Source organism: Cucumis melo, chromosome 7 (genome assembly GCF_025177605.1).
Source record: "Cucumis melo cultivar AY chromosome 7, USDA_Cmelo_AY_1.0, whole genome shotgun sequence".
In the NCBI taxonomy this organism is placed as follows: domain Eukaryota; kingdom Viridiplantae; phylum Streptophyta; class Magnoliopsida; order Cucurbitales; family Cucurbitaceae; genus Cucumis; species Cucumis melo.
In genome coordinates, this window is record NC_066863.1 from 6,576,264 (window position 1) to 6,592,060 (window position 15,797).

The window sequence follows — 15,797 nt, forward strand, 5'->3', positions numbered from 1 at the left end:
ATAGTAAGGTATATCAAGACTATCAAATCTTGAAGGGGTATTGTAGTTTTAAGTATAATATGCATAGATGTACTATATGCAACACATAAATATCAAGAGATTATTCTTATTCTCTCCAAAAGATTAAAAAGAAATCCAAATATTTCATCCATATATAAATGGGCAAAAAGAATAATCATCTCTTCAAGAGATTGTAAGTAATCTGTGATATCCGAATAATATCATATTTATAAGGTTAAAATAAAAACAATGACCTCTTCGAGAGATACAAATAATTTATCAAAATTTGCTTTCATACATCGCTCTCCTTTTCATCGTTAAGGATTTTAGTTTTTCAAATAGACTCTTAATGTACGACAAGTACAAAATTATTGTATCTTTTCTAAACATATTTGGAAAATAAAATTCTCATATGGTTCTAATTAAATAAACCCTTATTTTCTATTAACATAATTTCGATCTTACTAAATATTGTAACATTCACTTCAGGGAATGCTATTAAATTATTTAATCAAAATTTACCACCTTTTTTTAATTTTTGTATAGAAACATATACTCAATATATAATATAGTGTTTCAAACTTTCTTTATCAAATTGTTATTGTAAGAGCAAAGATGTTTTGAAATGTGCAACTACTGGTGCACGACAAAAACAATGAGCACTAATAGATTTATGCAACTTCAGGTGCATTAAATCAACGTTGAGTTTAAGAAGTAATTAACTATTATACATAACTTTTATAAACTTTGTCATAAGAGAATTTAATCAAATATATATAATTACTACATATAAAATTTTTAAGACTCATAAAGTTCACATGAAAATAATTTAAATATTCAACAATCAAATAAGTTTCAAAGACAACATCGAAAATTTATTCTCATATTTGAAAAACAACATTAACATTATATAATCTTAACGTATATATATAGAAGATAAATATTACCACGGTATTTGTCAAGTAAAATGAAATCCAATTAAGAAAATAAATATTCTAATTTAAACTTTCATATAAATTAATTAGAAAAACATCTCAATCAAATATTTCAAATATAATAATTATATTTAAATATAAGGCATGATTTACCACCTTAATCTAAATAACATTAGAACATTTATAACATAAATCTAAAATGATAAAACATATTTGACAAATCTATAAGTTTTAACCAAAAAATTAAAATCAAGAAATACTTGATTATTCAATATTTTTCTATTTTTCGATCACTCAAAACAAGGTTATTTAAGTTTCTCAAACATAAATTTTATTACTCAACAAATATGAAAATTATTTATGATCTCTAAAATAGTAACCACACATACATATGCTTCAAATAGAATTTAAGTGAATTTAAGTTTGTAAATATTTTCGTTTGTTGATTTAACTATTTTCACATGAGTTTTAAGATCTTAAAAGAAAATCCCGCACGAGTCGCTATGTAAGCGCGTGTCGTAACGCCAGAAGAAGCGGCGTGAGACTCGAAGAGGCTTGGATAACGAGAAGTGGAGGGTCTGGTCGAGAGTGGAGCCAAGTCACTTGAACAAACGCTTCATAGGGAAAAAGGGATTATCTATTACAAAACCCAACCATAATACTGAGATTTCAGTTTTCAGCTCTTCAAGATTCATCGCTTTTTCAAGTCCAAGGGAGGTATTCGCTCTCCGATTGATTTCTCACTCACTGCATTTTTATGGTCCCTTCAATCTATTTCTCTTCTACAAACAAATTTCATTTCGAAATCTCAAAATATGATCTGAGTTTCATACCTTCAATCTTCTGCTTATAATTTCATTTGATTATATCGAGTTTTAGATGATTGAAGAAGTTCCTTGAATATGGCGTTCATTTGAGAGTTCTGGTTCTGATATTCAATGCCAAAAAGAGAGCGATTCTTGTGAAGAAGTGGGATTTTACTGAGTTTCTTTCATCCAATGGCGACTCTGCTCAATACAGTTTCTCCAATTACAAACACGTCACCAGAAACCACAAGAAGAGGATGTGGGTTCTTTTCCCATATCCCAAATCTCCAGAAGCTCTCTCTTAACAAGGGATTTTCTAAAGTTTTAGCATCAACTCAGATTACCATTTCTCCGAAGGACACCATTTTCACACTTCCAAATTGGAAGACTGGGAAGGTTGAACAAAAGAGTAAAGAACTTAGACTTACTGATGCTTTTTTTCACTTAGAGTTCATGGTTGAGAAGGGGCAAAAGCCTGATGTATTTCAAGCAACTCAGTTATTGTATGATCTCTGTAAGGCATGTAAGATGAGAAAAGCTATTAAGGTAATGGAGATGATGATTGGGTCTGGGATCATTCCAGATGCGTCATCTTATACCTTTTTGGTTAGTTCTTTGTGTAGAAAAGGGAATGTTGGTTATGCAATGCAACTAGTGGACAAAATGGAGGAATATGGTTATCCTACTAACACTGTTACTTATAATTCACTTGTGAGAGGGCTTTGTATGCATGGAAACTTGACTCAGAGCTTGCAACTTTTAGATAGATTAATCCAGAAGGGGCTGGTTCCTAATGCTTATACATACTCTTTTTTGCTTGAAGCTGCATACAAGGAAAGAGGAGCTGATGAAGCAAGTAAGCTTTTGGATGAGATAATTGCAAAGGGTGGGGAACCTAATTTGGTTAGCTACAATGTTTTGTTGACTGGGTTGTGCAAAGAAGGTAGGACAGAGGATGCCATTCGGTTATTTAGGGAATTGCCTTCTAAGGGATTCAGTCCAAATGTTGTCAGTTACAATATCTTGCTAAGGAGTTTGTGCAATGAAGGGAGGTGGGAAGAGGCAAATGTGCTTCTAGCTGAAATGAATGGCGATGAACGATCCCCTTCAACTGTCACTTACAATATATTGATTGGTTCACTTGCTCTTCATGGCAGAACAGAACATGCTCTTGAGGTTTTGGAAGAGATGATTAGGGCACGATTCAAGCCAACAGCTTCTAGCTACAATCCGATAATTGCTCATCTTTGCAAAGATGGGAAACTAGATCTTGTTGTAAAGTGTCTGGACCAAATGATGTATAGGCATTGCAATCCGAATGAAGGAACATACAATGCCATTGCTACACTTTGTGAAGAGGGTATGGTTCAAGAAGCATTCTCCATTATACAGAGTTTGGGAAACAAGCAACATTCCTCTACTCAAGAATTTTATAAAATTGTTATTACCAGCCTGTGTCGTAAAGGAAACACATATCCAGCATTCCAGCTTCTCTATGAAATGACAAAGTATGGGTTTACACCCGATTCTTTTACCTATTCGTCTTTGATCCGAGGGTTATGCATGGAGGGTATGTTGAATGAAGCAATTGAAATATTCAGTGTAATGGAGGAAAATAACAAGCCTGATACTGAGAATTACAATTCACTCATTCTTGGTTGCTGCAAATCTCGAAGAACCGATTTGGCCTTGGACGTTTTCGAAATAATGGTTGATAAGGGTTATCTGCCCAATGAAACGACATACACCATTCTTGTAGAAGGTATCATCCATGAAAAAGAGATGGATCTAGCAACCAAAGTACTGAGAGAGCTGCAACTGAGGGATGTTATAAGTCAAAGAACATTGGAAAGACTTGTAATGCAGTATGACCTAAATGAGTTGCCACTGTGATAATTTCAGTTGACTTGCTACCAGCAATTGGAAACCTGGCAGACAGTTCATCTTGAAGATCAAGTAATTGCTATTATGACGAAAAGAAAAAATTTAAAAAGAAAAGGGTACTTCCACGTATTTTGTTTGATCTTATTACTTTGTCTGACAACTGAAAGCTTGTGAATCTGACAAGAGGGTGCTGTGTTTTTAGTTGCATTATTTACAACTGAGTACATGTTTTTAGTTCACTAGGCTTCTTATATGTACATAAAATTACTCCATCCAGTTCCTTATTGAGTTTTTTTGCCCATCTGTGGCCAATTTCATTCTTACAAAAGTTTTGGTAGTTGAAAGGAAACCTTATGATGCCAATGTGTTCTGGTTCCCAATTCCTATCTCTTTATTGCTTCACATTCATAGAGAAGCTTTTATTTACTTCTCTAGACCTTGCCTTTAATGCCTACTGTTTTGAATTATGGTAAATAGTTAGATGAAAGTGAAGAAAGGGAAGAATCTAAGCTTGACATTAATGCATTTTAAGATTGTAGGTGAGTTTCATCATGGGTGCAATAAAACTAGGACATCTTGGTTTTTTTTGGTTAAATTACAAGTTTAGTTTCTCCACTTTTGTGTCTCCCTCTCCCTAAACTTTCATGAGAGTAATTAGGTCCCTAAACTTTTAGTTTTGCATCTAACAGGCCCCTAACAAATTCAAAACTTTTGAAATTTAATTGAACTAGTAGATATAGGTGAGAATTGTATGTCTAATGAAACCATAAACCTTTTTCAAATTTTCACTAAATTTATTTGTTTTGAAAAATAGTTACTCGCGACATCTTTTGATTTTTCTTCATCTTAACTTTGTTTGGAATGTAAAATATATGAAATGAAATGAATCTTAAAGAAAACAAAGCAATTTATTTCACTAATATATCATTTTTTATCGATCAATAGAAAATTAAAACACGACAAGAAAAAAATATTCAATATACATTCCATGGGAATATTGTGACTATTTTATTAGAAATATTTTTATCAGTAAGACAAGTAATATTCAAAGAACTTATGAGTTGTATTTTGTCCGAGGACAATAAACCCACTCCTGATCTACTAAATGATAAGTAGCTTGATTAGTTCGAGTCCAAATAGTGAGATGACAGTCTCAACTTTAAGTCATAGTTGGATAAACTCAAAAACATAGTGTGGGGGTTTAAAATGACCTTCACCGACTATTATTTAGTCAAGCAAATAAACTTCTTTAATGAACTTTTCCATTCTAGTACTCCATCCAATAAAGTCAGTATTGATTCATTAGTATTCCGTCAATCTTAGCATTCAAATGTGCTCCTAAATAATCTCACTTTTTAATTATTCAACTATTTCGTTTTACCAAATTTAATGTCAACTGACTTCATTGTAAATAGTCATTTTCATATTTTCTCTGCCTACAAATTATTCACTGTGAATTTGATTCAGTCCTACACTTGATTCATCCATATAAGCTATCCAATAATTCAATCTCTAACTATTACAAAGGAGAGCCACGTCCGGCAACTTCAGAATATATTGCCCACCTTGTTAAAATGTTCGACCTTAACATTCACATGAGATAACAGAGAATAGTGAATGCTAATTGATTGGTCATAGTTAATAGGTAGTTTAATTTGAGGCATGTCACTTTAAATTACAAAAAACTTATACTTACTCTTCGGAATTTTATACTTAACACCAAAATCCTTATACTTAACACCAAAATCCTTAGAGTTACATGTTGTCTCGTGAAATTAGTCGAGGTACACCTAAACCAACCCGTACACTCACGAATATCAAATGAAAAAAAAGAATTTCTTAATAATAAAAAATATATATTTGTATATTCAATTTTGTGTATTAACTTTTTATTCCTTATGGATCGTGTAGGATTTTAATTGAGAGGTTTTTTAAAAAAATAATAATAATAATAACATACAAAACTAAAAAGGCATGTTTTAAGGCTTAACAAAAATAAATAAACAATTTAACAAAAAAATTACTAGAGAACAAAGAGAAAAAATAACCTCAATTTTATCATAAAATGTAAATATTTTACAACCTTATTAGGAACGACGTTAAAATTTTAAAATCCTTAAAGTTCCAGCTCATTAAACAGACTCGAACAGTCTAACAACAAAACTTTGGAAATTACAATCAGGCAAATTCAGAAACAATAATAAAACAACAATTTTAGTTGAGTATTAACAAACAATTTCAACTGTTGTTTTCTTTAATTGAATTTGTTCTTTCAAGACTCATCTACGTGGAAGGCCTCATCTGTGGGTTAAGCTATTTTGCGAGATGAACATGAGATTCTAAGGTCAAGAGGTATACACGTTTAACCAATCCACGACAAGTACATTACTAGGCATAAGTTCCTAGGCATGCGCAAAGAGCTAAACACTCCGTTCTTGGAGATTACAATTCCTAGGCATAAGTTCGACAAGTACATTACTTCTCGTGTCAAGTTGTGCAATGCTGTGGGAAGATACCAATAGACAAATCTTCATAGCAATAAAACCCTTTATCAAGTCTAGAATGTACTACCGGACTGAACAAAGTAAATACTTTTCAAGAGCACTTACTGAATTAACATGATCCGTGCGAACATCGGAACAAGTGTATCATTCTATATGTTAATAAGAGATTGGCTGCAAGTAAAATATTTAGAAGGTACCAATCGACACGTTAACAAGGCAACACAATGATATTCAGTTTGAATAGAAAGGCTATTAAATAGCGGAAACGAGTTCGGAAAAGCATTAAAAGCATAATATAAGTTATACCAAATCTTAAGAAGAAAACGAGTCAGCGCATATAGGTTTGTCCAAAGTAATAAAAACCACAGGAAATGGTGTAAACCTATCTTCATAAGAACAAAACTACAACCCTCCACACCTTCAAGCAAATAATGCAAGACAACAATGGAGATATTAGCCACTCTTAGGAGAAAGCTCGATCATTTTCCTGATATCTGCAACTACTTAGACCTCTGTCTCATCTTTCGGCGCTTTCTCTTGAGCCTCCTCATACGCTTCTTCTTCCACTGGCATTCACAACCCCCATTATAAAAAGTAAGAACTTATACCAAAAGAAGAGGACGAAATCAAAGAAGTACATCTCAATTTACACATGATGGTGGATAACAAGTATGTCATTCCAATATAAACTTCAAATTTGATGCAGAAACAAAAACCCATGTAAAGCAACCTGTTGAGCTTCAAGGATTTGAAAAACTAAGATTTTCAGATATAGCTTGATTTATGAGAAAAAAACACATGGACAACTATTCACCGGAAGCATATGATAAATTAATAATTTATGAACTCAAAATTAAGATACAAAATGTAAAAATCTTCCGAAACACAAGAGTGTGAAAATCCCGAAATACGCAAGGCAAAAACAAAGAAAAATCAACAAACCCTAAAATAATTAGGTAGATTTTAGTTTAGTAAGATTAAACAAAAACAATTACGAAGTTACACATACATCCACCAGAATGTATATTCTCTTACACAAAAATGCATCCAAGTATAATAGCAAAAAAAAAAAAAAAAAAAAAAAAAAAAAACCTAAATTGTTTTCAAAATCATAAACCCTAAAAGAATTAACAAGTAATTTAAATACAAACTCAGAATAACAAGTAGTTTAAATGCTCAAACCATACATACAACAGTGAGAAAATTGCAACAACGGGGGAAAAAGTTCAGGGAACATAACTAACTTAAAAAAAAAAAAAAAAAACAAAGAGAATGAGGAAGATGAACCTTAGCTCTCATTGTCGATGGCGAACAGGGTTTGCCTTAGAAGAACAATGGAGGACGGTCGATCCTTCAGCCTCTGTCGATGAAGATGAAGAGTAAAAAAAGGAACAGATAAATATAGGCACATTTCTATTTATAGAGGATATCAGAACCCTAAACCTTACTATTGAGCGTTGACCGAGTCAGAAGGTTATTTTAGTCTTTAAAATATAAATAAATATTCATTTTAATTATGTTAAATTATAAACAGAGAAATTGCAACTACCACTGTATTGCAAAAAATTGAGAAAACAATGGCACCCTTGGAATTTTTAATAATAACAATCGAATCTCTAGACTTTTAAAAATGTTAAAATTAGAATCTCAAACTTACAAAAATTGTAAAATTTGGATCTACAAATGAAAAAATTAAAGTTTGAAAGTCCAATTTTAAATATTGAATAAGTTTGAGGACTCAATTTCTAATTTTGATTTAATGATGTAATTGCAAGTAACAATATACTACAGGTGGTTTAAGTCTCTAAATTTTTTACACCAAAACTATCTTCCAAACTTTAATTTTGTATCTAATATATGTATGTTTCTATGTTCGATTAGATTCAAAATCTAAATTTTTAGAAATTTAACAAACTAAAACTTAAGGGTGCGTTTGGGGGAAAGGTTGATTTAGGGAAGGGTTAGTGTTAAGATAAAACTAGTGTTAAGTTAAACCTAGTTTTATCATAACCCTTGTTTGGGGGAAGGGTTTAAAAAGGTAGTTTTATGATAATATGTGTTTGGGGGAAGGGTTAGGTGGGAAGAGTTAATGGGGATTTTATGATAAGATGTGTTTGGGGGAAGGGTTAGGTGGGGAGGATTAATGGGGATTTTATGATAAGATGTGTTTGGGGGAAGGGTTAGGTGGGTAGTTTTATGGGTATTTTATGATAAAATGTGTTTGGGGGAAGGGTTAGATGGGTAGTTTTATGGGAATTTTATGATAAAATGTGTTTGGGGGAAGGGTTAGGTGGGTAGGTTTATGTGGATTTTGTGATAAATTTTATTTGGGAAAATTGTTAAATGGGTTAGGTTAATTAATTTTTTATGTGGTATAATATATTTAAATTAAATTGTAAATATCATAAAAAAATTATTGCATACTTTTTTACGAAATCCTCGAATCCGTCTTATTCTCCTATTTTATTTGTTGTATGTGTAATGTTATTAAATTAATACATATAGTTGCCCAAATTAAAAAAAATTGTGAACATATTGTGATAAATTTATTACAATTAATTTTTTATAAACATAAAAAAATTATTCAATATTTCGTATCGGCGATAGCGAAGTCATCCAATTTTAAACCTATATAAATAGCCGTTATAACGCTTTTGGAAAATTCAGACTATTTTCCTTCATTTAAAATAAACATTACGAATGAGGAAAAGAAGTTCTTGACAATAGAAAATGCATAAATAGTCAACATCATACAGATAAAAACGTAAGGAAATAATAAGCAACACAGATTAGTACAAACAGAAACTATCTCTCTATGTCTCGTAGGAGGACTCTACAGAATCCCTCCCTTTCATCCTCAGGCATGAGTACGAAACCCCGAAGGTCGTCCATACGAGACAAAAGATGCTTTTGCAATAACGCCCTATCCAAACTCGTAAGTTCTGGCATCTCACGCAATATGCGGAAAAATTCGGTGCGCACGTGGTTGTCATTTGCAAGGTTGCGTGCTGGCCACTCCGCAATCTGCCTGAGTTGCTCGTTTGTTTGGTCGAGCGCCAGATGTATAGCTTCTACATCGAAGTCTCGCTGACTTCCCCTCTTCCTCTTCGATCCACTTGATCCGGTTCTACCCTCTGAAGCGCGAGAAGGTCGAGATGCACGTACATCGTCCTGCGAGATGTCAACTCCCTGGCTGTACACGGGCGGGAAGTCCTCGTTTCCATCCCCCATATCAAATCTGTCATATCTGCCACTAGGCTCGTTAGACCCCACGTCCGCGAATGTCTCAGCGAACCGACTGGTCGCCCTATCGCGACCAAATACATATGTAAGCTCGTCGTAATACGAGAATGGTTTGTTCAGGAGTCCTTTCGCTGCAGGATGCGACTGCGGGCACAAAAAAATTTTTGACGTATGAGTACTAATTGAAAAATTGTTTACTAAATGTACATTGTCAACGTTGTGTCACGTTTAAATTATATTCCATACCCTAACCCAATTATCAAATAATTCCTTCTCCGCAACGATACATTTCTCTTCATCGTTCCACCCAAAGCCACTGCACGCTGGGCCCCGCATTTCGGCAATGGCCTGGAACGTTCGCTTCAATGTCTTGATCCTACAATCAATTACAGTTGTTGCTCGTACCTGACATCCAGGTAGTTTCTCCGCCATCATGCGTACCAACTGCGCAAGGTATCCTGGGCGGAATGTACCATTATCTGATTTCCATCCCCCCATTGACACTAGCTCCATTAAACATTCCACAAGAGTCCCATCCTCCTCCCTCGTCCAAACATGTCTCGGGGCACGATTTGAGGTTGACATACTGAGAATGAGAAATTAGAAAAAATACATGCAGTACGTAAGTAATTTCACCATTAAACTCCAAAATAAAATAGGCATGATACAAATTATGGCACGCGTACAATTCATATGCAACAACACATATTAGTTTTTACAGTACATGTTAGACACGATAGAATTGCGACGAAGTCATAAAAAACTTGTTATCTAAATTTGTCTTAGCTAAGCGTTACGGAACTGCCAATCGGTGAACATCGATGTGGCTAGGTCGTCGCGCCACTGAGACCACTCGTTTGTTGTCTCAATGTACTGAATGTCTTCTGAAGCGGTGGTCGTCGCGTACGTGGAGTCCCCCTCGTCCTCGTCCTCAACGTCGTCACAATATGTCATTTCCCTGTTGATCAAATTGTGAAGCAAGGCACATGCTAGAATGGTGCGACACTGGACTTGCAGGGGATAGTACGACTTTCCACGAAGAATGGCCCAACGACCCTTTAGAACACCGAACGCGCGCTCAATAACATTCCTTGCGGAGGAGTGCTTCATGTTGAAGTACTCCTTTGCATTTGTTGGCGCATTTGCAGCACCACGCCACTCTTGCAAATGGTACCGCTGGCCTTTGTACGGGGCGAGAAACCCCTCCGCATTTGGATATCCAGCATCGCACAGATAATAATATCCTGTTATTAAATAGTTTGTTTATGAACTTTAAATAGGTAAGTAGGAAGCGACGGTGGTTTATTATAAAGAAGATATACCCTTTGGCACTTGTAGTCCATTTTCTTGTGAAATCGCATCACGTAGGATCCGCGAGTCTGCTGCAGATCCTTCCCAACCGGCGAGGACATAAACGAAATCCCCTTTCGTGTCACAGACCCCAAGAACGTTTGTGGAAATTTCCCCCTTACGCGTTCTGAAAGTAGGTCGATCTCCTGCGGGGACGTTGACCTTTATGTACGTCCCGTCTAACGCGCCAAGGCAGTTCTGCAGGTTGAAAGAAACACGATGAATTAACTGCGATGTACCTAAAGGTCAATTATAGTGAACTTCTATGATGCCCACCTCGAAACACTTCCAACGTTGATCATTGCAGTTACTTGTTACCGGAACAGGTCTCTTTATCAACTCCTCGTACAGTCGAAGAACAGCCAACAATACGATGTTGAAATGTCGAGATACTGTCTCACCGGAGCGTACAAATTCTCGTTGTATGACGCAGTTCTTCACGTCATGAGCGAGGACGTGCAAGAACATTGCTACCATTTCCTCAACATCGACAATTTCAGTTGAAGAAAGACCAGCGACATTTCTAAGTAAATGGCATAGAATTGCGAATGTTCGCCTATCCATCCGCGTGCTTTGCCGACACACAAGATCTGACTCGTGTATCATGCAAAAGTAAGCAAGCTCCCTAATTCTATGGCGTGTATCGGACGGTGTATGTGGGAGACGCTTATTGTTGTTCATTAATAGCTCCAACGTTAGTAAAATCTGACGTTGGGCCAACGTGAATGCAGTTAGAACTCCAATAAGTGTTTGTTCATCCATTACATGTATGTAAAGTTCCCTAAAAACATGTACTATTTAAATTAGTACAATATCGATATATTGTGAAAAGATATGTAAACTTAGTAATATCCATATTTAGTAAAATTATAAACATAGAACAAAAAAAATTAGATTATGACTGACGAGAACATTGAAAACCGAACAATAGTTTGGAATTTGTAATTTGAAATAATGACTTATAATTTTATTTTATTTTCAACAATTTTTACAATCTATTTTAGTTCTAAAATAAGTATTTTAAAAATAGAAATAAAATTGGTTAAAAAAAAAATTCAACAAAACATAAAGAAGGTTAAAATAAAAGAAAAAAGTTTGTGGTTAAAACATCTTAATAAGTTTGTGGTTAAAATACAATTTCATACAAATGTGTGAGAATAAAATAACTTTAGAAATAGTTGAAGTTTCAAAAGTATAAAACTAAATATAAAAATTGTAATTAAATGAGGCTTAAGAACATTAGAATCGAGAATAGGAAAAATGTTTGAAAATCGCCAACATTTCTTTTCTTTCTTTAAAGTCACAATATGCTACATAACCTATTTTCTTTTTTCTTTTTAGGAAAAAACCTATTTTCAATGTATATATATTTTTTAACTAAATTTTAAATTTTTAGATGAAAAGAATATTTTGAACTAATTTTAAATTATTTAGAATCTATATGAATTTTTTTATGACTTCTATATTGCTCATAATTACTAATCTCAATATTTGATCTTTAAATATAAATGAACAAAATACCAAATATTTCAAGTGAAATAAATAATATATCATTTCTCTTTTTTTATGAAACAAATAAATACATTTTCCTCGGAGAGTTTTTGTATCTCTATTTTCTCAACCTATGTCCATTTTATTAGGTCTTACAACTTGCAAAACTTTTTATAAGGCCACAAACTCTCAATTGTATATACAATAGTTTTTATTAGACTTTTTAATTATTTGTTGGTAGAAAAATAAAAGTTAGAATTTATGTTTAAAACGTTTTGGACTAAATTATTAAAAAAAAAAATGTCATTAAACTTTGGAACGTGTCTACTCCTAAATTTTCAAAGCCTCAAACACATTTGTACAAACTTTATTACTATATAGAAAAAAATTTGTTAAAAAACAGAAAATTAATAGGATACATTATGTAACAAAATTAAACCGAATGTTCTATATACATATTATAAACGAAACAAAATGTTAATTATAAAATTATACAAAACCGAAAAAAAAATGAACAAAAATAAAATACATTATCGAAAGCCTACAAACGGCTATTACAAGAGTACCTCTTCAAATAATTTCGAACTCCTTCGTCGCAACGTCCTACATAAGAGAAGAAGATGATTATTATTTGTAATTAAAACACAATAAAAAACGTATGAAAAAAAATATATATACATACCTTTTTATGACGAAAAATTAAACTCCAAATGAAGATTGAATCGGGAAACCGTAAGAATAAGATTAATTTTAATTTAGTAGCCTCAAAGTTTTGATTCCATTCAAAATAATGAATGAAATTCCACCATAGTTATAAAAAAAAAATAAAGGACAGAAACGTATAGAAAACATATCGCAAAAACCATACACTAAAAAGACATGGAAGAGACAACCTATATGGTAAAGGTAATGAATACAAAAGATAAGTTACAAGCACAGAGAGGGTACAAAAGATACATGGTAACAGTAAAGAAGAAGAGGACTTACAAAATATAACTTAGAACCACAGAGATGATACAAAGAGGGAGAAGAATGCAGTGAATCAAAAGAGTAAAGGTGGCAATATATAGGGGAAAGATGGGGCAAGTTGAGAGGACTTGGAGGGAGGTAAACAAAAATATAAAGACCAAATACCAAAGTACAGCCAACTATCAATAAAATACAGGCCCTACCTCTCTGCTACAACTGACATAAAGCATAGCATAGTCAAAGGCTATATACTGAAACCTATACCAAAACCATACCCTACAAAAACAAGGAAGAAGAGACAACACTGGACAGAAAGGAAGAAGAGACAACACTGGACAGAAACAATACAGACAAATAAATTAACAATGTAAGAATACAGACAAATAAATTTTGTAAATTAAAGTAAATGAAAGTAAATGAACAGAACAATAAAACAGAATAGAAGGATTGTAATAAATTTTGTAAGCAAATGTGAAGTCAAAACCATACACTAAAAAGACATGGAAGAGACAACACTAAAGCAATAAGACATGGCAAAAGAATACAGAGAATACATATAGAGAACAATACAAGAATTGAAAAAAAATGTAACAAATTTTTAAATGAAACAATTGTACAGAGAGAGGTAAGAAGAAAACAATTGTAAAAAAATACAACAATTGTAAGAAAATTGGTAAGAATACAGAGAAGACATGTTACACAAATTCAGTATTACACAAATTCGAACTCATCATGGCCGGAACTACATACATTGATTACAAAATAACACATAGGTAAAGAATACAGAACACAGAATACATAGGTAAACAATACAGAACACACAACACATAGGTAAACAATACAGAACACACAAGACATAGGTAAAGAATACAGAACACATAACACATTGGTAAAGAATACAGAACAATTCAGCACAAATTCGAACTCATCATCGGCTTTAAAAAAAAAAGTGGATTGAGAACTCCAAACCTCCCTACCAAGCTCCAATGGCAGAGTGAAGAATCTGTCCTATTGCCAATCGAAAGACCCGAGAGCATAATCGAACCACGGCGGCAAGGAGGTTTGAAGGAGCCAAAACCCACGATTCCAAGAAGGAAATCGTGTTCGGAGCCAACGAAATCGTCGGCTTCAACGAACACAGAAGTCCTTTCGGAGTGAGAGAGACGGATGAGAGAGATTTAGAGAGAGATTCGGCGTAACGAAATCCGGTTTCATCGCGAAAACGCAAGGGCAGAATGGATTAAAGGATGAAGACGAAATTGTGAACATTCGTTGAGGGAGAAGACGAAAGGAACGAATGGATTAAAGGATGAAACGGAAAAAACCAAAATCGACCGGACAAAAGAGAACGAACACAAACCCTAGAAAAGTTGAGGGAGAAGACGAAACGAACGAATGGATTAAAGGATGAAACGAAAAAAACCAAAATCGACCGGACAAAAGAGAACGAACACAAACCCTAGAAAAGTTGAGGGAGAAGACGAAACGAAACATGGATTCGTTGAGGGAGATGACAGAAAGAAGAGAAAAAGGAAAAAATTTCGAGGAAGAAGGGTTGAGGAGAAGATTGAAATCGGTTTCAAGGAAGAAATCGAACACGGATTGCAGGGAAGGACGAAACCGGATTCACGAAAACGGGGAACACGCGTATCGCCGTTCAAAGGGGAAGAGGAAATCGTGTTAAGGAAACCCTAAAACTAGGGTTTCCTTAACATTTGGCCCAAACGGGGGTTAGGGTTGGGCTAACCTAACCCCACAGCCCAAACCCTAACCCCAAACAGCCCCTAAAAGTTTGATAGTCTATAGGCCTGTTTAGCCTAGTAGTAGTTGAGAAAGTGAAACGGTTAACACAACGTTCTGTTTGGTGGAATACGTTCGTAAATATATCATGTGTCTTGTGTTTAAAAGATATCAATTTTGTGACTTATTAACTTATTACGGTACTTCTTAAACAACTTTGCTTTATTCCAAACACCCTATTAGATAGTTAATTGACAAAAAATAAATGAAAATTAAAAATTTAATAAACACTCCCTATTAAACACAATTATAGAAGTTTTAGAATCAAACTTGTAATATGACCTAATATATCATTCATTATCTACTTTCTAAAGGTTTTTATATTAATTTGTTTTAGAAAAAAATACTTTTATCTTTAAAATGAGATTCGAAAGTTACATGCATATCAAAGAATGAAAAGAATAATATCAGTTATAAAGTATTGATTGAATTTAATATCCTTTAGTAAAAGTCATGAAATTGATTTTTGAGATGGTGATTGGTGCCATATATGAAACCTTTGTTAGATTGAAAAAAATACAAAGTTAGGAATAATAATTATTAAAAGAGAAAAAAAAAACTTGTACCTATATTTTTATTTGCTTGTTTTATTAGCAACCTTTTTCCTCGCGCTTAATCCTACTAAACAAAAAGTACATTGTGCACAAGCAAAACTATTTATATTTCTATTACCCTCGACCAAAAAAAATAGATACTTCAAACTCAGTCTAAAATCACAAATTTTTCAAAAGTCTAAAGAAAATTAATAAAAAACAAATTTTTTGTTTAAACTAATAAGTAAATATGTGACTATTTTCAACTTTATATGTTTATTA

General features: G+C 33.4%; 1 protein-coding gene and 1 long non-coding RNA gene across 2 annotated transcripts; one reads left to right on the plus strand and one right to left on the minus strand.

Annotated features, from left to right (window-relative positions):
- The first annotated feature begins 1,487 nt into the window (after positions 1-1,487).
- Positions 1,488-3,988, plus strand: LOC103487653 (pentatricopeptide repeat-containing protein At1g79080, chloroplastic). The gene is made up of 2 exons (XM_008446065.3): positions 1,488-1,652; positions 1,815-3,988. The coding sequence occupies exon 2, from the start codon at positions 1,934-1,936 to the stop codon at positions 3,632-3,634; it is 1,701 nt and encodes a 566-aa protein (XP_008444287.2). The 5' UTR covers positions 1,488-1,652; positions 1,815-1,933; the 3' UTR covers positions 3,635-3,988.
- Positions 3,989-6,337: 2,349 nt separating this feature from the next.
- LOC103487652 (uncharacterized) lies at positions 6,338-7,602 on the minus strand. Its single transcript, XR_537320.3, has 2 exons — positions 7,417-7,602; positions 6,338-6,695 (listed from the first exon to the last, which is right to left on the minus strand). It is a non-coding gene; the product is annotated as an uncharacterized LOC103487652 (long non-coding RNA).
- Positions 7,603-15,797: the final 8,195 nt, after the last annotated feature.

What these genes read in the sequence shown, in the direction of transcription:
- LOC103487653 (XM_008446065.3), top strand. Translation starts at nt 1,934, where the DNA reads ATGGCGACTCTGCTCAATACAGTTTCTCCAATTACAAACACGTCACCA.